We start from the raw sequence: 27,110 nt of genomic DNA, 5'->3' as shown, positions 1-27,110 counted from the left end.
ACTCACTCCCTCCCTCACACACTCACACACTCGCTCACACACTCGCTCACACACTCGCTCACACACTCACTCACACACTCACTCACTCCCTCCCTCACACACTCACTCACACACTCACTCACTCACACACTCACTCACACACTCACTCTACTGTACTCTACTCCACTCCACTGTACTCTACTCTACAAAGAACCTTGCATCCTGAAACAAGTACAGATATCCTTTGAGGACGCTTACCTGACAGATTCAGCCAGATATGCGGCATGCTCCTCTGAGAAGAACACATGGCAGGCAAACCTCTGGTGTGCTGGGTGTTTGGTGATTAATCCAAAATACCTGACAAACAGATGGGAATTATGATCAGGCATGCACAAAATTAACATATTCATCCTACACACCTTATTCTCATTACATACATCTATTCCTCGAGTCAGGGGATCCCCTGGACCTTCAACGTACCCTGTGCTAATAAATAATAATAATAATAATACTTTAATGTAAAATTCATCATGTATTGTGGTTAAAAAAACATTCTGTCTGTATATGAAATTGAATTTGTGTTATTTTTCCTTTATATATTCAAATTTTGTAATAAATAATTAAAAGGGGAAAAATACTTTAATTACCGTCAGTTTCAGAATCATTTGCAAATAACATGGAAATCTGTCTCTACAAACAATATCATTACAATATGAGAAAACAATAATAGCTTGAATGTGAAATTATTGAAATTTCAGATTCACATCAGGCCTACGTGGCTGTGCAGAATGATATCGTAATCTTCACATTGCTCACTTCCTGTTGTGGCAATTTGCATCTGTTTCACTTCTACTACATTACCTAGCCTCTTGTTAAGCCCTTATAACAATCACTTTACATCTGAGCGTATTTGAGGAGAAGGGGCTAGAGGAAGACGAATGAAGGAAAGGGACAGAGCCCATCATTCTAGCTTTCGATTAGCTCACGTCTGCACTCACTTTTTGTTCTTTGGATGGCATCCACAGAAAGAGATGTTCTTCAGCTGAAAGAAGTGACAGTACTTATCACCCTGTGGAAGGAAAAGAGAAAGTAGGAATGTGTTCAACAGCAATAAAAATCCGTGGGAGAATCTAATTAGCTTAGCTCAATCATGAAAACCTCACTGAGTGAATTTTCACTTCTTTAATGTTAGTTCAGTAACTAATTGCATTTAAAAGACTGCTGAGAAATAGAAAGATTCGACTCAGTGATCCAAAGCAGCTTTAAAATGAGAGAATTTCCTTTCAATACAAATGTACAGTGGATATAAAAAGTCTACACACCCCTGTTAAAATGGCAAGATGTTGTTGGTTTAAAAAATGGAGAACAGATAAATTATGCCAGAAGATTTGCCACCTTTATTGTATAATTGCAACCTCTATATTAAAGTGAAAAACAATAAGAGTCATTTTAGGGGGGGAAAAAAAAGTAAAAAACAATAGTTTACAATATAATAGTTTTCTACTAAATACCTGCCATTTTATTTATTTGTTTGTTTGTTTGTTTATTTATTTATTTATTTTTAATCTTATGTGCAAATTTCTCACTAACATTGTTATAAATGCTCAAATGGAGGCTAAAACCTTTCCGTAATTGTTAGCTTTACTCATTTTAATTTCATTCATTTACATTCAATTAGATTCGATTTGATAAACTCTAAACCTTTAATAAAGGCAAAATTGTGTATTTCATTTCTGGCTGAACTGTTTGCTAGAGAAAGTTGTTTCTGAGCTCTTCTTTTGATAGATAAGTGTTCTTCTCCTCTTCTGAAAGGAAAAGAGAGAAGAGCTAAGAACCTGGAGGATCTGGATAGAGTCTGAGGAATCGGTCTGCATTCTCCAACACCATTAAGCATTATAGAAGAAGACTATAAAAGCAGGGGTGCCAATAATTGTTGTACACTGATAAACGATTATGTTAACGTCGGCTAACTGTCTAATAATCATAAGCATAAATCATCCTCCCTGATTTAGCAGAAGGACAAAGTAAGGGTAAAGAAAATTATCTGCCATTATTTGTTTCACCATTTTTTTTTTTTTGGCAGTATAAGCCATTTATAGACATCCATATCATGCGATATTCAGTCACTTAAAGGAAGATGAGTACTGATTTTAACACGTACACTTCCGGAAACTTCACACTCGTCCTGAACGATGATCTTCACTCCTCTTATGTTGATCTCCACGATGCACATGGACGGAGGGTTGAACTGCATGGTTCTTCGGTTTGTGGCGATCTGCCGCCAGAACAACGTCACAGATTATTACTCAAGCTATCTCACACTTAAAGCAAAGGATACGGTGAAAAACATCTGAAATCTATCAGTCATTACTCAGTCAAGGCATGCAAATGTGTCTCAATGCCATTTTCTGACTGCTGCTATTGTGCTCTTAAATAAGTGGCTTAACTCGATAACGGGGTAACCAGGGCTGTCTTGATCACATACTACGACCTAATACTCTCTTATCAGGATAACACGTACTTTTCATTCAGTTCATTCAGTACCATGAAAAGTGGTTAAATACTTCTTTGGATAATTTATTGTTTTCAGCTTCATTTCCGGGAAGGGAAACAAAGAAAAGCTAGAAACCTGGAGGATCTGGATCGGGTCTGTACTGAGGAATTGTTCTTTTTCTTTGCTTGCTCTGTATTCCTCAACTCCATTAATCATTGGAAGAGAAGAAGACTCACGGCTGATACGTACTAAATGCAGGGGTACCAATAATTGTTGCACAACACTTTGCTAACAGTTCTTCCCCCTTTCATTGTGTTTTAGTGCAAAAATATCCACTGCTTCATATTACATTTGTTCAGCACATTTAATCCATTCTCCAGATCTCTGAAGTACATTTGTTCATATTGTATGTCTAAGTGTGAACTTGCTTGACAATTATATACACTATATTGCCAAAAGTTTTGGGACACCCCTCCAAATCACTGAGTTCAGGTGTTGTTTTTCAGGGGTTGGACTCGGCCCCTTAGTTCCAGTGAAAGGAACTCTTAATGCTTCAGCTTCATACCAAGACATTTTGGACAATTTCATGCTCTTTGTGGGAACAGTTTGGGGATGACCCCTTCCTGTTCCAACATGACTGCACACCAGTGACCAAAGCAAGGTCCATAAAGATGAATTAGGCCAAAACTGGGACGTCTGCCTTTACATGCACATGAATGTAATATGGAGTTGTCCCGCCCTTTGCAGCTATAACAGCTTCAACTCTTCTGGGAAGGCTTTCCACAAGGTTTAGGAGTGTGTTTATGGGAATTTTGACCGTTCCTCTAGAAGCGCATTTGTGAGGCCAGGCACTGATGTTGGACGAGAAGGTCTGGCTCGCAGTCTCCGCTCTAATTATTAAATATTAGAGAAAAAGAATAAGAGTTTATAGCTGCTATAATGAGCGTGATGTGTTAGGATCTCATTAAATGTAACTATAAATGGATAAAAAGTGTGGTGTTTTGTTCTATAATTAGTGAAAAAAGTAATCCTTGGCTAAAAAGAGGAGGTGCTGTTAGTGGAAACTAAACGAGATGAGATGTTTTATTCCTGTCTTAAATGTTGCTCTATATATATATCGTATGCCAGGACTAATAATCTGGGAGGGTGAAGGTAAAGAGTAATAGTTGAGATAGATCTCAGGCTTTGTTTCGTTGTATATCACATTTATATCGTACCTTCTGCATAGCTGCACAAAGCACATCGTTCCCTTTATGATATGGCACTTGAACAGAGCCCAGGAATTTCACCCAGAAGGTGTCTAGCCAGTCACTTTTGACCTCTGGAAAGAAAAGTAATAAATATATAAGCACAGAGCGGAAACCTGAGAATAAATAACACATAATTGCAAAAATACATGATATTGTTGGATTTGGCTTCATGAAGATTTTGGACATTAGAAGAGAAGATGCTGACCCCATGTGGACTAATTAATGCATGAGATAACATTCTTCATATGCTGTATCTCCATGTCCATCTGCACTTGTGAAAGCATGTGCTACCTTTAGGCTGGTTGTCCTTGGTGACTTTAACTGCGTAGAAAGCTGGAAAAATGCCCTTGGAGCCTGTGCGCATGTTGTAGGCTTCACACCACAGATCCTCAGCTTGCATTTCCATTAACAGTGGGTCGTCCGGCTCCAGCTCCAGCTCATCCTCGTGCCTCGGGATGAACCTATAAACCACAACAAATGCCTCCTTAAGACCGTGTGAATTGCGTCAAACACGTGCACACACACACACACACACGCACACACACAAACACACACACACGTGAGAGTACTTTGATCCCTGGTTTTATTTAACAGTGACCTAAAGGTCTGCAATGTGGTAGCTGAGTGTTTAAGGTGCTGGAGTACTGCTCAGAAGGTTGTGAGTTTGAATCCCAGGTCCACCAAGCTGCCACTGTTGGGCCCCTGAGCAAGGCCCTTAACCCTCAACTGCTCAGTTGTGTAAAAAATGAGATAAACTGTAAGTTGCTCCGGATAAGAGTCTCTGCCAAGTGCCAGAAATGCAAATGTATAACTTTTCAATTCCTAGTACACTTTATCCGGCTAATTTAAGAAAGAAGAAAAACTTTCTTTGTTTCAAATCTCATTGTTGTGAATCAGAACCAAGTTCAAATGGTACTCATTTAGAGGTTCTAAATTGTACTTTCATGAGAGGGTTAAGCACAGTTTAACACCATTTACCCGTTTATAGTTACATTTAATGTGTTCCATTAGATCCTAACACGTCACGCTAGTTATAGCACAGTTATTCTTTCTCTCTGAAATTAGAGACTCGCACAGTACACACGGCATAGTTTAATCAGATTAGTGTTAGTTTTAATTACGCACACTCAAGATCATTTGAATGTTTTCCCATAGAAACAATCAAGTGATTAATAGAAAATTATTTACATTTTTTTGACAGATTAGAACTGAGAATTTCACTGTGCTGTGGTGTAAATAAAATAATTCAACTTAAATTTCAGTGCTTCTACTTCCTAATCTGTCCTGGGCTGGAGATTGTGATTAAAGTGAATGATATTCGAGAAGTAGTAGAAGTAAAGCTTTCTTGGAGAATAATGAGGATGAGAGAGAAACATGCCTGAACACTGCCCTGTGGCTTTGCTCTCTCTCCTCACCATCGATAATGCAGGAGAAAAGGCCGAAGGATTCCACACCTATGGATCAACAAACAACAGGTAAGTGACCTTCTTAAAAAAAAAAAAAAAAAACAGAATGTCCTCGCATTATTCCTGAAGTTACAGGAAAAAGTTGTAACTCTTAGAAATCCTAGCTTTACAAAGCGGATTATTATAGAAATAGTGCTACAAGGCTTCACATTACACCAGATATCCAATCTTATCACAAAGGGTTGGAGCGGAAGCAGGTTTTCAATCCAACATAGAAGGAGGTAGCTTAGTGGTTACGGTGTTGGACTTCTGATCAGAAGGTTGTGAGTTCAAATCCCCAGTCAATCAAGCTACCCCTGAAAAAGGCCCTTATCCCTCAATTGAAAAACAATAAGATAAAGTCAGAGTCTCTCAGAATAAGAGCGTCTGCCAAATGCCGGAAATGTAAATGATTCCACCGGTTTAATCAGTAAACCTTTCAGATGTGTTTTCTGCTTCGTCGGAATAAAAACCTTCACACACACCGGGTAAGATCGGACACCATTTTATAACTCCCTGTCGGAAACCCACACTTTTGTGCTGTTATAAAGCAACAATAAATGGTACGGTGGTGTGATATGACACGAGGTTAAGCAGGGTTATTGTTCCCACGATAAAACTGATTACGGCCCAGCGTTAAACTCCTGCAGCGTTCTAATCCCATTATGTAACTGCAATGTGCCACAACAATATTTCTTTATTCATTAGAACTATACATCATACTCAGGTTATTTATCATTGTTGTGTAACTTAAAGAGCAAAATGAGCTACTTAATGTTATCATTTACATTACAGCTAATATAAACACTTTATACTTTATATAGAGAGACTTTGAACCCCAGTGTGCTGAAGACTTTCCCGTTTTGTAAAAATTCGAATGATCTCTGATGTTACGTCTAACAATGTCAACTATTTAAAAAAAATACTACTGACAAAACATTTCATAACTACATGGTTTTTGTTTTTTGAAGCATCTTCCCAACACTCCCTTTATAAGCTGTTGCTACAGAAATGATAACATTAGAACAAGCGCATTAATATAAACATGTGATTACTGTACAGCTGGAACTACTTTGAAAACTGGTGTTAATCAGAATTAAGAATTCAACAGATTATAGTGAAATGACCATATATTAATATTATAATTTGAGCTGGTTATAGAAATCTGTTCTAAAGTCCACACAGTGAAGAGTAAAAGGGATGATTGAGGAAAAATTGGCCTCGATGTGGACTTTCTCACGGAAATAGGACGGTTTTTCTAAAATCCTAAAAGTCTAAAGTTTAGAAAGAGGATCGTTATCAAAAGTAGTGCCACAAGGCTGAATTTTTGGACCAATGCCATTCAGTATTTTTACTAAATTTATTTATTTATTTTTTTAAAAGGAACATTTCTGGAAGTGCAGAAACAAAATGAGTGCACTCTGTGCTTGTTATAGAAAATATATATATCCACCCACCAGGAAAGCGCGGACGTCTGTTTATGAAGACGTTGAGGAATTTGCGCGAACGTGGCATGTCTGACGTGGTGTCGGTGGCAGAGTCTGTGGACAGACCGGAAGTGTCCCTGTTCATTCCTCCTGCACCTGACTCTTCCTCGTCCTCGTCTACATCTCGATCCTCGTCGTCGTCGTCAACGGCCGACTCGTAGACGGTGTTGTCGCTGTCGCTGTCGTAGCCTTGGTAACACTGCTTTAGGCTAACCAGCTCCAACTTCGAGTGCTCGTCCACCACCAGGGTGTATTTCACAGAGTCGTACGTCAGTCCTGAGGCGTCCGTGCTATGTGCTGCGTTCACAGCTGCTGTGTTGCCTGTTTTTGCATTGGAAACAGAGTCCGCTGCCTCGCTGAGGCTATCAGTCCTGCACGGAGGTGTTGGAGGGTACACTTCATCCTCTTCGCTGATGGACGGGTTGGTGCGTTCGGCTAGGGAATGGAAATGCAGTGGAGGGAGTTCAGTATCAGAGCTGATGGACATGCGGTTGCTGTCGCTGCTCTGGGAAAGGAAAGGTCTCTCCTGCTCAGCACCCACCGGTGTCAACTGGATGTCCTGCCTCGTCTCCTTACTCCTGTCCTTGTTTTTATCCGAGTGGTGGTGTGTATACCCGTTTTCTCCAGAGTACTGAACATGATCCCGGCATCCGTTCACTGAGTTATAGTGGGCTTTCTCCTTGCTGACAGTCCCAGTCATATTCCCGTCCCTGGTCGTGTCCTTCATGGCTGTGTTATTGGACACCGGGACCGTACAGATGTTGTTGCCCACACTGTCAGACAGTTTATCCTTTTTCTTGCAGTTAGACACTGGAGCTTTGTGTGTTATAGATGCAGCCGGCTTAGAATCCAACCGGCTGCTGGCTTGGACCTTGTCCCCATCGGTTGGGGTAACTTGTTCATGTGTGGCTGGCTGGGCCCCTATTACACACACAGCAGATTATTTATTAGGTAATAGCTCCAACAGGAAGGGGATTATGCAGGAAAAACTCCCACACAGTTACATATACATGAAGGAATGGTCTGTGTCCTGGGTTCAACTTTCAGCTAAGATCAGAATCTGTTTGTGGAGCCAATGTGTATGCCTCATGTGGCCTCATTATGATCCTTCTAACATAATATTTTTAATAAATACATATATTATATAACCCATCCTGCTGAGTTTTCTGTATAATACACGACATATTCCCTAGCATGCATGTAAATGACTTTAAATGGATATTCTAACAATTTATGTAAAAATTAGTATTTTTGAATGAATAATTTACTTTAAGTATAAAAGTAAACAAAGTAAACAATGCTATAAGTAAACAATATGGGTAACAAGGTTTTTTTTTTCTATTTAAACCCTTATTTCCAGACAGAGACAAAATCTGAGGTTGAAACTACTGTATTTGACGTACATAAAATGCATTAAATACATAAAATAACAAACAGACAAAAAATTTCACTTACCTTTTATATGAGGTGAAGATGAATGGGTCTTCTTCTCTTTTCTTCTGTCTTTTTCACCAAAAGAGTTATTATTAATGGTGTCCTGAGGGAAAAGAGAGGGAACAAAAGGCTGAGACGTGGAGAAAAGAAAAACGTAGAGATTTCTTTCCTTGCTCATCAGAAAATGTTGAAATTTTAATGAATGTTTTACTTCCTTCTGTCATTTCAGGTTTCCTGCACAGTCTAGTAATTACATTAAGTAACTGATACTTTAATCGAGATATTATTAGTTTACACACCATTTACTTCATACTTTTCAAATTGCCCAAATTTTTCGGACGTCTGCCTTTACATGGACATGAATGTAATATGGAGTTGTCCTGCCTTTTGCAGCTATAACAGCTTCAACTCTTCTGGGAAGGCTTTCCACAAAGTTTAGGAGTGTGTTTATGGGAATTTCTGACCGTTCCTCTAAAAGCGCATTTGTGAGGTCAGGTACTGATGTTGGACGAGAAGGTCTGGCTCACAGTCTCCACTCTAATTCATCCCAAAGGTGTTCTATGGGGTTGAGGTCAGGACTCTGTGCAGGACAGTCAAGTTCCTCCACACCAAACTCACTCATCCATGTCTTTATGGACCTTGCTTTGGTCACTGGTGTGCAGTCATGTTGGAACAGGAAGGGGTCATCCCCAAACTGTTCCCACAAAGAGCATGAAATTGTCCAAAATGTCTTGGTATGAAGCTGAAGCATTAAGAGTTCCTTTCACTGGAACTAAGGGGCCGAGCCCAACCCCTGAAAAACAACACCTGAACTCAATGATCTGGAGGGGTGTCCCAATACTTTTGGCAATATAGTGTATTTCATTCCAAAAAGATCAAACATGGTAATCAATGTCAGATATGAATCACTAACCCCTGATATTGACTCAGTCCAGTTGTTTTGTGTATTTTTTTAGTAACTACAGCTTTCAGCATCTCACACAGAAACGCCCTGCTGTGACGTGAGCATGACTGAGCTTCAGGGAAGAGGAATTATCGGCGCTTTACTCTCCTCTTAGTTCTCGCTGACTCACTTCCACAATGCAATGGGCATCCCATCCTCCATCACCATGGAAACAGGGGCACAGTAGAGAGAGAGAGTGTGTGTGTGTGCGTGTGTGTGTGAGAGAGAGAGCATATGGCATGATGATATGGAGAAGTACACAGATTCGTGATGTGTCTCAGATCTTTTTTTTCTTAATATAGAGATGAATCTCTCTCTTTCAGTTTAATCAGAGAAGAGAAGAAAAGAAAGGAAAAACAATAAGGAGACATCAGATATCTGAGCCTTGTGCTCTTATTTTAAGCCATCTGCTACAAAATTTGCAGGAATTTCATTTAGCCTAAGGCAAGGAAGTGGACAGCGGGGGTCTTTGTAATAAACTGGCAGGCTTCACTAGCAAAGATCCATCTATACATCAGCTTTAACTGCGATACAAATCACACAAGACAGGATAAAGGAGTACATAAAGGAGTGGACTCACAGGCTACTTTATTAGAAACAGCTGTACTTCCATGCAATTGGTCTGTTTAGTCAATCATGAGACAGGAGCGCAATGCAGCTAGAGGTCAACAGTTTCAGTTAATGTTCACGTTAAACATCAGAATGGAGGACAAATCATCTCAGTGACTGTGGCATTGTTGTATTCCAGATAGAGCTGATCTCCTGGAATACTACGGTTTACACAAAGTGGTTATTTGAGTTAACATCACCTTCGTGTCTCGCTGACTCAAATAGCCGCTCTGTACAACCGTGGTGAGAAGAAAAGCATCTCACAAAGCAGAACTCGTCAATATGTCAAGCAGATGGTCTACAAGAGCAGAATATGATGTGAAGACCGGTTTACAGAAACAGGACCGTTGAAATAAAGCATGACTTGGTGCTCAACATTTTCAGCATTCTGTTGTTTGATGTGAACATTAACGCAAGAATCTGCATAACTTACAGTGCAGGCACTGGGCCGTGTCACATCATTGAATGATACTGTATATGTGTTGCCAGATCATTTTTCTAATTTTAAGCACTCTTCATAAAACAACAACAAAAAAAGAATTTCTATAAAGAAAAGCAAAATGATTTTTATAGAAATATAAATAAATAAAAAATATATAAATAAATAAATAACATTATATTTTATTTAATAAATAAAATTAATAAATTCATATGCTATAAATGTATACTATAAATTGATTAATTTAATATAAATTATTTAATAAAGTATTTTATTCATAAATAAAATTAATAAATGTATATAATATAAATTTATAATATAAATTTATTTAAAAAATCCTAAAATCTAAAGCTAGAAATGAGTACAAATGTCTAGAAATAGGTTTAATAATCTTTTATTTGGTTTATTTTTAAGCTTGTAACAGGAAATGCAAGATATTTGTAATTAACTTATGGATTTTTACTATATTTTTACTAATTCTTTTTTTAATGCAGTGTACAGCCCTTATGATGGCACTGGGGAATCAAACAAACAATAGGGATACCAACGGTCAGCTAAAGCAAGCTACACAGTCCAGTTTATCTTCACTCTGCTGGTGTATCGAGGCATGGCTTAGCATGAGAGCAGGACTCTGAAATTCCAGACAAATCCCATCAATGCTCATCATATCCAAGGGCTTTGAAATGGCTATTTTCCTGTCCCATGACAAGCACAGATTAGAGACCTACGGTCAGAGTGCAGAATCAAGCAGCGATTCCTCCAGACATCATCACGCTGCTGACCGGGATATGAATCACACTCAGGAGAAATATTGCTAAAATAAATGTGTAAAAGGTTTGACACTCTACAGCACTGCTGAGAAACTGCTGCTTTTCTGCTTCAGTCTACTGGGCCTCATATCATCAGAATGGCCTACTGTATATAGGGTGTAAAAAACACCAGCTATCATGCTAATGAGGACTAGAAAGCCATTTTTGGTCTGGATCTGAATGAAAGTTTTTTTGCATGGCATTTCCTGCTCATAGTCACATGACTTTTTCAGAAGAACTGCATGTCAGTTTGAAGATTCTAAAAACGCTGGCTCAGTCAGGAATCTTACCTGAATTCTGTATTCAGCATTGTTTTTAACGAGATGTTATAAACACTGAGTGTATTCAGTTCATAAATCCACGGCAGAGGAAGCCAGCACAAATACCAAGGTTAATACTGTTGATAAAAACAAAACTCCTCACGGTGTGATTCCTGTCAGATATCCTGTGAAATTTTTTGTGCTTAATGGTGCTTATTGAATTTTTTAATGCATTACTAACAAACATTGATCCCTTTTGCTTTGAAAGGAAAACTGGACAACACCAGCAAAATGGAACAACCCCAGGAAAACAGAACAACCCCAGGAAAACAGGACAACACCAGGAAAACTGGACAACCTCAGGAAAACTGGACAACACCAGCAAAATGGAACAACCCCTGAAAAACAGAATGACCGCAGGAAATCAGAACAACTCCAGTACAACAGAACAACTCCAAGAAAACTGGACAACCCATGAAAAACAGGACATGACTAAAGGCAAAAGAGAATAAATATTAAATATTGATACGAGGGATTTTAAGTTTCAAAAAGACAATTAGTTTACTGATACAAAACATTCTTTATTTCTATTTTATTTTGAGTAAAAATACTACAAATTATAAAAACAGATCCATTAGTAAATAAAAGGGAAAGACTGGGAATAATATTTATTTAATAGAATTTTACTGTTATGAAGGGGAGCGATTGTAGAGCCCACCAATCTGATAGCCAGCTTTATACTGGATCCTGAAAGAAATGGAAATTATTTGAATTGGATTTAAAAACTTTCTTCTTGAAATTGGAAATATAAAGATACTTAACTGATAATCTGTTAGGAGTTTTATTTATACTTTATACTCATTCAAATTATTGATATTATTATCCATCTATTTTTTGTAACAACATATCCTACACAGGGTCATGGGGAACTTGGAGTCTATCCCCAGGGGACTCGGGGCACCCTGAATGACATCACAGGGTGTGCACAACACACACACACACACTACAGACAATTTAGAGGACAGCCCAGGAAAACCCCTGAAGCACGCAGGACAGAGGTGGGAATCAAAACACCCCAGTGATGTGAGGCACTAACCACTAATCTACCCCCAATGTGCCCCCCCTACCATTATTATTATGATAATGATCATGATGTTAATCACTTTTATTATTATTATTACAAAATTTTGTGTGCATTGTGACAAGAAATTGTTGTTTAGTACTTTGTGCTTCTGCGGACAGAGACAGTAACATGCCTCCCATATAACAACAACAACAACAACAACAACAACAGCAGCAGACTGTACCCTAATGAAGAGGTTTTATTCATTTACAGGGCAGATATCTGGTATGAACACACGATGTTTTGTTTTTGTAAATGACCCATTTGCAGGGCAAATTTCTCTCTTCTCTTCTCTTCTCCAAAAGCATGACCGCCATCTCTTTAATTTCTAGTACAGCATGAGATGAAGAGTTGACAAATTGAAACAAAATGAGAAAAGGACATGATATCTGTTTCTAAGCATGCTATAATAATGTAGAAATACAGAACACAATAAGATCCAGGCCAGACAAAGCCACTGCTTCATATATCACTGGCTCGTGGAGTATGACAGATTTGGGGAAGCAGATTAAAGAAACACTTTTCCTCCTCTGAGACTAATTACTAGCTGGTCTTGGGGCTATCCCTAAAGCTATATCTCCTCAGCTACTAACAGCTTCCATTTTGCCCCAATTCAGTCGAATTACATCATATCCTGTATACGTTAACATACTACATGTGGTGGCCTTTAACGAGCGCAGTCCACTCTAATTGTTTGGGGAAAAAATAGTTCCTCCTGGTGTCTCCTGCTTGGCTAGGCACCAAATCTTCAGGTATTTGCTTTAATCAATATTGTTACGCTATAAAACCTTTTATAGATTTGCAAACAAACAAACAAACAAACTTGAGCAAGAATTCAAATAACTCTTTTATAAGGGTTTTTATCCAGCATGTATTCACTGATTGAGCTAAAAAAAAAAAATAAAAATCCCACCCTGATTTTGGTTGTCCAAAATGGCCGCCCACATACTGTTCCAGGATTCAGCTAGGTGATGTAGTTCTGCTCATGTTTACAGATGACAGTAAACTGTCCTCAACCAATCAGCAAATCTGAGTGACAATACAGATGACCGGTGTGTGGGAATAAACTGCTTCCTAGAACACATAATGATTTATCTCCAGTTTAAAAAACACACTAAAACCAGTCAAAATCTACACCTATTGACGTATACTGGTCTCCAGTGTGCTCTGTGTTTATTTATCACTCGTGAGTTTGGATACGCTTGACTGAAGGTGCGATCACAAGGAATTTATTAAAGTCTTTTTGAAGAAGAAATATTTCGGCGTGTCAAACAGACTGCAGGACTACAGCTCCCTTCATGCCCTGTCTGAGAAAATAGGAAATAATTTGGATAAATGGTTCACAATTTGTTCTTAAATGTTCCTACAGCTGACATCTACACAGGTTTATGCATAAATCTCAACAGACCCACATACAGATGAGTGACTTATTAAAGGAAAAACACTGACTCTAATTTGGCTCCACTTTATATTATGATGAAACATTTCTATCCTGATGGGAGTGGGAGTGGTCTATTCCAGCATGACTCCGCCCACATTCACAGAGCTTCACTAATTGATGTAAATCATATGCTGTGACCTTCACATTCACCAGATCTCAACCCTAATGAACATCTACAGGAGATATTTTGAAAACTCCAGATCTACGTCACAAGTGAGTACTTATGTAAGTGATTTATTTATATAATATATAACGTTATTTGATGTTATATATGCGTTTTGTTTGAGTCTAACAACTTGAGTGTATAATGATGTTAAAAAATCCATTAGCTAGAAGGACTATCCAACAGAACAATTAAAGAATTTTGCATTATTTATGTTAAACGACATAAAAGAGATGAAAGATATCCTTCCTGTCTGTTGTTGATAAATACCAGTGGTGAGGTTTTACAACACGAGTCCGTAATCATGTCACCGGAAACTGAGTCACCAGATTCCCGGTGTGTCCAAATATTTTATGCCAGTTGGGAGTTTATTCTCTGCACATTTATTTGTGATAAACAGAAATCACTTTCAAGCCAAATCACTGTTTGAAAGGCAAAAAAACCCTGAACAACATCCACGTCTAATATAAATCCTTTCATGCTAAGCTCTTTCATTAAATGAATCTTTCACGTGAGGAACATCTTGCTCGCCTGTATGAGATAATCCAGAACGTCCACACGGGCAGAGATTGCGCTTCTCAGTGGTGGTCTAATCTCCCCCTTCATTGCTTTTTGACCCCTGCAGGTCATGGATTTGAATCGACACTTCCTGTCTGATTCCATTACACAGAAGCGGAGGAGGAGGAGAGTGATTCATAGCGGGTGGGCCACACGGGGGAGCATGAGCCACGTCGCCAGCAGCATCAGCATCAGGCTCAACCTTAGCTTCAGCATCAGCATCATTCAGGCCAGGAATGAGAGCAGCACAATCCATCAAGCTTCTACACATCACCACTGAATTTGATTAGGAGTGTGTGTAAATGATGCCAGAGAGAGTACAGTATCTCTTTCTGTACCAAATATCCTCATCTCCACACACACACACACACAAAACCCTGTTTATTATACGCCCATGATCGGAAGATCCAATCACCTCATAAACACATCTTTAGTCCACACACACACACAAACACCCAGTCTACACCAACGGCTACCAAGAGACCAGCTGTGTGAAGATCACATCACCTAACTCTTCCACACACACTCACAGCCCAAGCATCTCACACACCCACACTCCCTATGCTCCAGCTGTCACCCTGCTCACCTGAGTCCTTGGTACCTGCGGGAACAGATTAAGGGTGGTGGGTCTCTTGGGCCGGTACGTATCCATGGCGGCGATCAGCGACCGCTCTTCCTCTTGGTGCTCATCGATGAGCAGCAGAGGCCTCTCCTCCTCCTCCTCCTCCTCCTCCTTCTCCTCTTCTTCGTCTTCTCCTCCTTCTTCCTGGGTGCCTCCCTCAGCGTCTATCAGGTCCAGCTGAAGCATCTCCTTCTGCAGCTCCACGGCCCCCCTCCTCCGGCTCAAGTCCCTGCTCCTATTGGCTGGACGGATCATGTGTTCCTGGGAAGGAGAAGCCAGAAGAGTAGTTAGAGGGGGAGCCAAGGCTCGGCCAATCAGGGCGCGGTGATGATGTCATCCTGTGACTCGGTGCCTCAGAGGGTGTGCAGAAAGCTAATGCAATCACAGAGGACAAAAAGCTGCAGCCTGCTAACACAGACAACATTTTAAATATTTCCATTTGACATATTTACATTATAAAGTGTATACCAATATTTAGATATTTAGTATTTATAATATTTTTGGATAGAAATTTGACTGTATTGTATACAAGGAAGCATACTTTAATACGTATTCACAAAAGTAATTATAATAACAGACAATATCACATGGGTAGGTAAACATTCAAAAAAAAAAAATTGTGCTATACAAATGATTATATGTAATTATTTGTGGTATTAAATAATTAATGCATTTAATATTATATTATATTTAATGAAAAAAAATTATTATTATTATTAATTCAGTGTAAAAATGTAAATGTTTTTAAATTAATCATTTTTAAATTAATGGTGAATTTACTATTTCACCGTTATATCAATATGTGTTATTATATAAATCAATACATCTGTTTTTATATCCATAATAGCCACTTTAAAAAATGTAAACCTACTTAACATTACTTGTGTCTGTTTGGATTAAAATGGCTCAGGTCATGTGACTAACAGCACACATGAAATATTCATACCTTATCATATGTTTGTCTGAAACCACACATTTACTATCTATTTTATTTTCATATTTTACACTGTGTCCAAAGACAGGAGAGGATCTAGTGTGCTCAAGAAATCCCACAATGCATTTTTAGGGTTGGTGTCCAAGTGATGCACCCTGGATAGTAGAGAATAGCAATAATAATAATGCACTTTAATGTGTGCAGGGAATATTGAAGGAGTAAGACATCCTCATATTTAATTTATAGCTGATCTTTCAGTGAAAACACATTAAAAACTCGTTACATGTAGACACATTAGCTGAGGTACAGTAGCTAGTTATAGAATCATAATATGATATAGAATATAAACTATTGATTATTGTTATAAGTATGAAATATGCAAGAAATAAAATACTTGGAGGTGTGTTTGTATGATGCACCTCAGAGTGAAGCAGAGTTACTGTTACTGCTGTCACACCGAAGATTAGAGCCTTCAATTTAATAAAATATGACTTTTAATGTTGTGAAAATCATCCACAAAACAAGATCAATCCCTGCAGATAAAATGTCAGTCAATACGTCGTTACCATAGAAACGATAAAGACATAAAATTAATATAAACCTGGGATCTGAACTACAGCTAGATCTACTGCCAGAGCTGCTGTTCTAGAAAATTAACCAACATCTTCTGACCAATCAGATCTGAGACTTCAACAGCACTGGAGATAATAAATAAAATTAAATAAAATTAAATAAAATACAATAAAATGGAATAAAGTAATATAAAATAAAATAAAATGGAATAAAATTAAATAAAATAAAATGGAATAAAATAAAATGGAATAAAATAAAGTAAAATTAAATATTATTTATAATGTTTTAGCGCATATAGCAGTGTCTTCAGGATTTTGTGATTTTGTGCAGAAATAAACACAAAATCAATGCTAGCTTTGGAAATGTTAAAATTTAGCACAGATTTGGGCACCATCGCATCTCTTGACATCATCACATCATGCATTCAGCCAAGGAGTTTAAAAGAGTTTAGAAGACGAATCTTGTGCTTGCAATTTTGCCAATTCAAGCAGTTTATAGAAAGGAAGAGAAAACAACAACAACAACAACAAAAAACTCTGCAAAATGCATTAAAAAAATTGACAAAAGCTGCAACAAACAAAAAACAAAAAACAAAAAAAAAAACTATTTAGTATAATACTGCATAAATACCTAGCTTTTTTCTGGTAAATATAAAAGAAAAGTGAAACAGTTATGTATTTGTGCAATGCTATAATGCTAAATGTGCATGTTTTTGAATTCTCTGACGTTTTGAGCCTTGTCCCATCCGTCTGGCTCTGAGCTCAACTCCCCGCATTAACGCCTGCGATTAAAGCTGATAATTGGCTTTGGCTCTCTCTGAAAACAGCACATCTGCCACAGCCGCTTCTCCTCACACACTCGGCTGAGAGGAGGACCGGCTCTGCATTCACCCAGACAGGAAGCCGGAAACCGGCAAGCTCCTCCAAGGAGAATCAGATGACCCACAAAACCATTTTCTCTGCAGGGGACAGCAGAATATGAAGCTCCGCTCACTGAGAGCTTCTCTTTCAGCTCGGTAAAGCTCAATAAAACACGCTGACATGCAACTTCATAAAGTTTATAAAAGTGCCATTAGTGTGATGCTGTAATTATGCGATGTGTGAGATATTGTAGCTAAATACATTTTTTATAAAATCCCACCTGCCCCATCACCTGCTCCATTTTCCCCACCAAATTGTACAGTGTGTGATGTGATGATGTCATAGCTGATTGCATTCATCAGTAAAAGGAAGTTTATTCAATTGTCTGTCCATCTATCCTCATATCCCTCTGCCTGTCTGTGAACTATACCAGTCTCTATGTCCAGTTAGCTATCAGTTTGTCCTTCTGTTCCTTCTGACCTTCTATCAGTTGGTCTGATAGTGTGTTTTGTCCAACATATCAGTCTATCTGTCTTTTTTGTCTGCCTGTCTGTCCATCTATGTCTCTTTATCCATCTGTTCACCCAACCATTTATATCTTTGTCTGTTCACCTGTCCATCTATCTGCTTGCCCATCCATCCATCGTCTTTCTGTTGATCTACATCTCCATGCATAAATCTGTCTGTCTAGCAGCCCTCTATACTTCTGTCTATTTGTCTCTCTGGCTTCACATATAATCATCTGCCCCTTTTTGTCTTTGTCTTCTTTCCATCTTTCTTCTGTCTTTCCCTTAATATATCTCTCAGCCTGTCTTGTTTTTGTCCATCTGTCTATTGCTTTGTATGTCCGTGCTTGTTTATTTGTCTGACTGTGTCTGTCCTTCTATCTCTCTGTCTTTCTGTCCAAATGTTGGTTTGCCTCTTTCTTTTGTCCTTCAGCCTTCATGTTTTTGCCTTTTCAACTATCTCTCTAATATTTTGTCTGTCTTTGCATTCACATACGAACTCACATGTCTGTCTGTCTCTCTATCTATCCATGTACTTGCCTGTCCTCCTCGCCTTCTAGCCTGCTAGTCAAACCATCAGTCTGTCTGTTCACATTTTTGTCTCTCTTTCTCTGTTCATCCATCTGTCCCTCCATATCCTCATATCAAGATGGGAAAAAAATCAAATCTGAAATATTTCTCAGAATTGAAAAGCTGACCTTTTAAGCAGCATGTCACGTTTTCTTGCCACATCCTTCATCTATTCTTATTTCTTTTCTTTTTTTCACCTTGACTCAAAATATTTGTAGAAATCTGGTTTATTGAACTGGGCAGCAGAGTTTGACCAAGCCACTTTAGAAATGAAATGAAACCTGCTAAAGAAATGAAGCCATCACTGGGAACAATGTTGGTGGGCAAATAAATAAAAGTAAATTGTTCATTTATTAAAGAATTCCCGCTTGAGAGTACCATGTGTTTATAATGCTATATAAAAAAAAGTATACAATGATGATGATGATGATGAGGGGCTTGATTTCTGCCTTTTCCCTATGTCTATGGAGTTTGCATGTTGTCCCTGTGCTTTAGGGGTTTCCTCTGGGTTTCCTCCCCCAGTCCAAAGACATGTTTATTACCCTGATTGACATCTCAAATATTGTCTGCAGTGTGTGAATAGGTGTGTGTGTGTGTGTGTGTGTGTGTGTGTGTGTGCGCACAGTTGTGTCACATGATGGATCGTCACTCCATCCATAGACTCCAGGTTTCCCACAACCCTGTATAGGATATGCAGCAAAAAATGGATAGAAGGATGTATTTTTCTTCTTACTACTCTTCTAAGCATACCTGTAGAGTACATGTGCTGTATATTAAGCTTCGCTTATAAATTGAATTGAACTCCATTCACGGCTGATGTTTTCATCATCATCATCGCCATCACCAGTCATCACAGTGACACATGGCAGGGAGAGATATTGATTACAGCTGATGACGCCATGATGGGACGTCAATAGCATTCAACTGAATATAGATCTTTCTTTGGCACAACCCCTCTCTAGATCTGATGCATTTCCACGCCTCACTTTCTCCCGAAAATAAACATCTTCTCTTCAACAATCCAGAATACAAGCTATAGAGAACAACTCTAAGCACATAGCTGATGCTGTTCTAAATAAACAGCAAGAATATAGATTTCCTTGTCTTGGACATTTATTTTTGAATTGTAGCATGTGTTGTGTATTTTTAAAACATAATTCAACTTATTCAACATACATATATATATATATATATATATATATATATATACTGCTCAAAAGTTTGGGATCACTTGCATATTTCAGTTTGATTTCAGCTACAGAGGAAGACTCCATCAGCCAATCCATCTTGTGGGAGATGCTCCAGGAAGCATGGGGTGAAATCTAATCAGATTATCTAGAAAAATTGACCGCTAGAATGTCCAGGCTGTAATTGCTGCAAAAGGTGTTTTTTTTTTGATGAAAGCAAAGTTTGAAGAAAACATTCATAATTTCCATCAAAATCATTATTTCTAACTCTGACACGTCAGCATGTCCTGTTCTCCTGCTATATTTTCTATTCAGACTCATTTTGTGTGTTTCCTTGGAAAACAATAAAATTTTTGAGTGATCCCAAACTTTTGAGCGGTAGTGTGTATATGCCGTATCTCCTTCACTGAAATCTATTATAAACTCAGATGTTACGCTATTTTATGAGCTGCTCAGGAGCTCTTGGTTATATGACTCCAAAAGACTGTAGAAAGGACATTATTTATAATCACACACTCTGGTGTTTATAATAATTTATAATCACACTGTCCAGTGTCACCCAAATGAGGATGGGTTCCCTTCTGAGCCTGGTTCCTCTCAAGGTTTCTTCCTCAGAGCATCTCAGGGAGTTTTTCCCAGTTCACCAACCGGCAAGTTTTTTGGAAGACAGGATGAAACCGGAGAACCTTGACACGAAGATAACTCAAGACAGCCTGGAACTGAAACCTTTTTCCCTAAAAGTTCTGTTTAAAATCAGTTCTATTTTTTTACCTAACAGTTCTACTGCCACCCTAAAGAAAGACAAAGCTCACAGCTTAAACCTCACTGCTCTAGAGGAACCTCTTCACCATATTGACTTGGTAAGGTTTGAAGTCTGTTTATTGCTGCTGATGTTCATGGTGTGACGATTAAGGGTTAATATCCTGTTTTTGCCTGTTTTAAGAACTGAAATAATTTTGTTTAGTGAATAGTTTCAATTTTTAGTTCATCGGTGCTTTGCTAGAAAACAAGAAAGTACAATTTTAAAATAGGTCAGTAATGGAGCATTTTCTTCTTTGTCCAAGAGAGACATCGGTTTCTGAATTTCAACCTTAATATTACTGTAACATTAATAAAGTTTGGCTTTTTTCCTCCGAATGATTTTTGTAGGTGAGTTTTACCTGAATATCGAAGTCGATGTGGCTCAGAAGGCTGTCGTTCTCATCCGTGATCTCTGTCACCTCTGACAGGTCGTCATCTTCATACTCATCCAGACTCATGTCATGAGTGAGCCTACACACACACACACACACACACACACACACACACACATTACAACAATGTTTAAGGTTTATATAACTTACAACCAAATGTTTTTTTCCAGCTTTTCCAGATGGTGATGGAGTACAGAAAGATTTTAAACAGACATGTAGATACATTGATCAGCCATAACATTATGAGCACTGACAGGAACACATGGCACCAGGATGCACTATGGGAAGAAGGTGAGGTGGCGGAGGCAGTGTCCTGCTTTGGTCAATGTTCTGCTGGGAAACCTTGGGTCCTATCGTCCATGTGGATGTTACTTTGACACGTACCACCTACCTAAGCATTGTTGCAGACCATCTACACCCTTTCATGGAAACGGTATTCCCTGATGGCTGTGGCCTCTTTCAGCAGGATAATGCACCGTGCCACAAAGCAGAAATGGTTCAGGAATGGTTTGATGACCACAACAACCAGTTTGAGGTGTTGACTCCGCCTCCAAATTCCCCAGATCTCAATCCAATCCAGTATCTGTGGGATGTTCTGGACAAACAAGTCCGATCCATGGAGACCCCACCTCACAACTTACAGGACTTAAAGGATCTGCTGCTAACATCTTGGTGCCAGATCCCACAGCACACCTTCAGGGATCTAGTGGAGTCCAGGCCTCGACGGGTCAGAGCTGTTTTGGCAGCAAAAGGGGGAGCAACACAACATTAGGCAGGTGGTCAAAATGTTATGGCTGTTCAGTGTATATTACAGAGAAGCATGAAATGATTCAAGACAACTAAACATTTTTTTTTTAAAATTTGAATATTTTCAGTAGTTTCTTTAATGTATAAATGTTTTGTTTTGTATTTTTAAAGGCGTTTTTGCATAACAGAAGATCTTCACATACACTATACTGCCAAAAGTTTTGGGACACTCCTCCAAATCACTGAGTTCAGGTGTTGTTTTTCAGGGGTTGGGCTCGACCCCTTAGTTCCAGTGAAAGGAACTCTTAATGCTTCAGCTTCATACCAAGACATTTTGGACAATTTCATGCTCTTTGTGGGAACAGTTTGGGGATGACCCCTTCCTGTTCCAACATGACTGCACACCAGTGACCAAAGCAAGGTCCATAAAGACATGGATGAGTGAGTTTGGTGTGGAGGAACTTGACTGTCCTGCACAGAGTCCTGACCTCAACCCCATAGAACACCTTTGGGATGAATTAGAGTGGAGACTGTGAGCCAGACCTTCTCGTCCAACATCAGTGCCTGACCTCACAAATGTGCTTCTAGAGGAATGGTCAAAAATTCCCATAAACACACTCCTAAACCTTGTGGAAAGCCTTCCCAGAAGAGTTGAAGCTGTTATAGCTGCAAAGGGCGGGACAACTCCATATTACATTCATGTGCATGTAAAGGCAGATGTCCCAAAACTTTTGGCAATATAGTGTATGAGTGATGTTTATACAGTACTGCATACTGTTTCACTCTGAATTACTTTACATCCTCAGCATGTAGGGAAGTGGTTTAGACGTTGGCTAACTGATTGGAAGGTTATGAGTTTAAATCTTAGAGCCACCAAGCTGCCACTATCGACTACTCAGGGGTATAAATAAGCTAACTCTAACAGATCTGGATAAAGATGTCTGCCAAATGCTGTAAAGTTAAATCTATGTGCAATATCTGCGCTCAGATTTATAACACACTGTCTAGGTGCATCATGGTGCACAGCAAAACATCCTGAGACCTAAAGCAGCATATAAGATCACAACATCATGTTTGGCTCGAGAAGGAAGTGATGTAATGAGGACGATGCGCTGTCTCCAGAACTGCATATCCTCACATGCATTAGTGCAACGAGCAGGCCAAGCTGACAATGATTCTTGTCCTGTTATCACACACACACACCAACACACTGAAAAATCTTTATCATTTCATTATTTAAAAAAAAATCACACAAACAGTGAATAACTCGACTTGTTTTAAAGAGAGATGGACCTGAGAAAGACATGCAGCTCCCACTCTGCCATTCCACACTGCATTTTTATATATTTCTTTTTAAAAGTTCAGATATCCAAAGTTTTATAAATGATTACGAATTATTGTTCACAGTAATGTAGGTTTTGAACTGGAACACAACTGCAAAGACACTGAAACCACTGACTGACACCATGGGTGGGACCTTCTTTAGGTTCTCCACTGCACAGATTTCATGCAGACGTTTCGTTTGATAAAACAGGAGCATTTTTCTTTAGCACAACCTCAAACAATTCATATCCACCTTATTATAATGTCAAGCATCATCATGAAAGGCAAAAATGGAAAATGCAGCATCTTAACACTTAGACATTTTTTTCCAAGTTCACAAAGCAATGCATCAGCAGAGGAGCATTACATCTCCACAAGACCATGAAAAGCACTTTCTGGTCACTTCCGTTACAGGGTAAAAAAAATGAAAACTTCATAGGAGATTTAACCTCCAGTCTGAAGTGTGGGTTTTAAATTGTCTGAAAAGTTTGTAGTGACAGATTTTACAATGAAAGTATGATTGTAATCAAATCACGTTTAATAGGAATATTGTTGCATCGCAAAAACCTGTAATAAATTCCCAATAAAAAAATAAAAGAGACATGTATACAAATACATTAATAATACATAACTAAGCAAATTAAACGAATGGAGAAAGAAAACAAGCAAACTTTCAATTATTGAAGTTTCTAATAAAATGAAATTTTGATGAAAACACACAATTAAGCAACTAAAAAATAAATATATATATATATATAATATGTCTGTAAATATTTGTTTCGCTCTTGTTTCTGTAGAACAATCTGACAACATCGTGCATGCGTATCGTGCAGCCCTGCGAGTCGCCCAACTATTTTCTCCTCCGTCTGATCTGTGAGAACTTCATCCTAGTAATCTGCTCTGTTTCTGCTCTCTTCGAGCTGATCAGAGGTCAGTAAAGTGCAGAATGTTACTGCAAAGCCTTTAAACATTCACTTTAAACACAAATCTTTCACTTTCAGTGAAAAAAAGGAGATGCATCTTGTGCTAAACTTGACTAAAACTAGTCTACGCTCTGTTAGAAATCATACATAGTATGTATGTAGTACATACATTTCCAGGAATACATTTTGTCAGTGTATAAAAACACTTTTAAGGTAGGCCCAGTGTGTGTGTGTGTGTGTGTGTGTGTGTGTAGTACCATTTCTCCCACTGCTCCTCCATCCAGGCATCTCCATCCTCCCTGGAGTCCATGACCAAGCAGAGCACCATCTGGGGTAGAATGAGACCAGGCAATAATGACACTCACACACTCACACACACACACACATGTGGTCCTAGTGTGTTCCTGGGGAATCCTAGAGCAGCAAAGACAAGTTACTAAGAAAGAGCACAGCGTCCAGTCTTCTAAGCAGTTTCATATTGAAGCTTGGACACTCCCTGCTTGTGTGTGTGTGTGTGTGTGTGGGTGTCCTTCCCAGGGTCAATTAAAGTCAGCAGTGGATGGAGAAAGAGGCGGAGAATGAGGCAGGGTTCTTTTAAAAGGCCTGCCGCTGATCTGACTGATGGTGTGGATCGATGCGGCTCAGGTTTCCTCCTCCTCCTCCTCCTCCTCCTCCTCCACAATGCACATTTTAGACTCTCGGGCCAGCAGCAGAGGGAAAGAAATGACTAGTGGGATCGATGGCATTGATAAGGACTGAAAATAAACACACGGCCCCACCCAGACTACAGAACTGCCTCTCCGAGCCTATGAAATTACTGATTGATTCACTGATTTATGCTTTAAACTCAGAGAAGATTTTAATCCTGTACCTGGAACACATTAAAGGAAATCTAATTTATGCCATTTACACAAAGATCCAAAAAAAATCAAGCTCTATCATTCATCTCACCTAAAATCTCTTTCATCAACTTGTTCCACCATAAGTAAACTCTATAGTCTTATTATTAAATAAAAACTATTTTAGAAAACAGCAGGATTAGCTTGTCTTTTTTTATTTATTTTTTAATATCAGCCTCTTTTACCATGTTTAATATCTTGCTTATTGTTTATCATATTTTTTATTTACAATAATGATTCCTCTCACGCTCAACAAAGAAGCTCAAACTCACAACCTGCCTCTTTATCCACTGTGTAATTCTAGAAAGATCCCCAGAGAGGTGAGGAAGAAAGACAAGCAGAGATGTAGTGTAGATGTAGTTATGGTTCTGCATGTGGACCTCCACCTGAGCACGAGGCTTTTAGAGGCGTTATCACCTCATTAGATCTCACAGAGCTCATGAACGAGCTCGAACACACGTTTCTGCTTCAGCACAAACGCACATTTTGAAGAAAAGGCCCGAAGCATGTTGAACTGAAGTGCTGTGAATTCTGATTGGTCAGAAGGTTTGAGATGATGAACTCTCAATTTTGCAATTTTATACCAACATTGTTGTTTCTAATTCACAGTGACGTAGATGGCGGCTGGTCCAAAGAACAAAGAAAGTCAAAGAGTCTTCAGTGTCAGTGTTTTGAGACAGCCATGGGAAAGTCTTCAGGAAAGAGTGTTATTAATTATGCTATAACATATGTAATAACACAAACTTCTTTTGATGAACATTCAACTACATTAAATGCAAATATAAATGTATTAAAGTATGCTTCATTATTGACACAATATTAAATAATAGCTATACAATTAAAGCATTTTAATTTAAAATGTTAGAAACTTCTTCTGCGAGAGGAATAAAACGCTTTAAGATGTGCAGTTATTAGAAAATAAAATCTTCCGGTATTCTTTCACACGCATCACTGATTGTTTTCCATTAACAGCACTTCCTGTGTTTTAATTCTTACTTCATGTCAGCCCATGGACACAAAATGCCAAATTTTGACTGTTAACATTTAATAAACATAACGTATAATAAATACAGAGTAGTGTTTAACGTCAGGGTGTGTGTGTGTGTGTAACTAGAACTGGACAGTTACTATGAGTGTAATACAGCTTCTTCTCTACATGTGACATCTGACCCTGCATTAGCATGAAAAGTGTCTCATTACCTGCAGTGAGGGTCATGTGACTACAGAAATACATGCTGTATTGTTGATTTTACGTCAAGAAACAAGAAAATTCTATATTTATTAATTAATTAATTAATTAATTAGTTGGAGGTTGTGAATTGTGAGTCCTGACCTTCAGGACAGAATGCAGCAGCAATGTTATGGATACAAAGAAACTAGGAATGAGATAAAATTCCCGCCCATTCCGACTCCATCCTCACATCATGTAAATAAATGCAGCTGTTGAATCTCTGTGACTGAGAGAAAATGTTAAAGCAGCCGTGATGTCTGACAAAGGAAACGATTTATTGTGTGTACCTGAACCAGTGAAACGTATACTGTAGGGGTTTGTGAGAGAGAAGGGCGAGGTTATGCTTCATGAGAAACGCGGAGTTGCCCTCTAGTGGAGGAAAAACATAAGCACAATGGGTCAGACTAGACAGCATAAACCGATCAGGTATAACACTGTGAGCAGTGACCGGTGAAGTGAATAAGACTGAGTATCTCCTCATCATGGCCCCTGTTAGTGGGTGGGATATATTAGGCAGCAAGTCAACATTTTGTCCTCAAAGTTGATGTTAGAAGCAGGAAAAATGGACAAGTGTAAGGATTTGAGCGAGTTTGACCAGTAGGGCCAAATAATGATGACTAGACCACTGGATCAGAGCATCTCCAAACCCGCAGCTCTTGTGGGGTGTTCCCGGTCTGCAGTGGTCAGTATCTATCAAAAGTGGTCCAAGGAAGGAACAGTGGTGAACTGGAGACAGGGTCATGGGCGGTCAAGGTGCACGTGGGGAGAGAAGGCTGGTCCGTGTGATCCGATCCAACAGACGAGCTACTGTTGATCAAACTGCTGAAGAAGTTAATGCTGGTTCTGATAGAAAGGGGTCAGAATACACAGTGCAGGACGGGTCAGGACTGTTGTAGCAGCACCAAGACAATATTAGGCAGGTGGTCATAATGTTATGCCTGATCAGTGTAGCATAAAGAGGAGATGTTCAGACAGACGGACTGTACAACATGCATAAATGTCATATAGATGAGTTTAATATTCAATAACTATGATCATCAGTCTAGAAATAAGTGTTTAGCCCTGACATATACAGTAGCTAATCAGAGTAACAATAAAACTCAAAGGA

The 27,110-nt window shown here is 38.8% G+C and overlaps 1 protein-coding gene across 1 annotated transcript in view; it reads right to left on the bottom strand.

Annotated features, from left to right (window-relative positions):
* The window catches only part of mapk8ip1a (mitogen-activated protein kinase 8 interacting protein 1a), a 40,047-nt gene extending 15,692 nt beyond the window's left edge, over positions 1-24,355 (bottom strand). The window contains exons 1-11 of the mRNA XM_058397810.1: positions 24,130-24,355; positions 20,847-20,958; positions 15,021-15,317; positions 8,111-8,192; positions 6,626-7,576; positions 5,102-5,177; positions 4,015-4,184; positions 3,691-3,794; positions 2,141-2,254; positions 978-1,048; positions 238-336 (exon numbers count right to left, since the gene is read on the bottom strand). Of these exons, the coding sequence (XP_058253793.1) occupies positions 238-336; positions 978-1,048; positions 2,141-2,254; positions 3,691-3,794; positions 4,015-4,184; positions 5,102-5,177; positions 6,626-7,576; positions 8,111-8,192; positions 15,021-15,317; positions 20,847-20,958; positions 24,130-24,200 (2,147 nt within the window). The 5' untranslated portion in view covers positions 24,201-24,355. The remainder of the gene's footprint in view (positions 1-237; positions 337-977; positions 1,049-2,140; positions 2,255-3,690; positions 3,795-4,014; positions 4,185-5,101; positions 5,178-6,625; positions 7,577-8,110; positions 8,193-15,020; positions 15,318-20,846; positions 20,959-24,129) is intronic.
* Between the last annotated feature and the right edge of the window lie 2,755 nt (positions 24,356-27,110).

The sequence above is a fragment of the Hemibagrus wyckioides genome, linkage group LG08, assembly GCF_019097595.1.
Source record: "Hemibagrus wyckioides isolate EC202008001 linkage group LG08, SWU_Hwy_1.0, whole genome shotgun sequence".
Taxonomy (NCBI): Eukaryota; Metazoa; Chordata; class Actinopteri; order Siluriformes; family Bagridae; genus Hemibagrus; species Hemibagrus wyckioides.
This window is presented reverse-complemented; position numbering and strand designations above follow the sequence as displayed.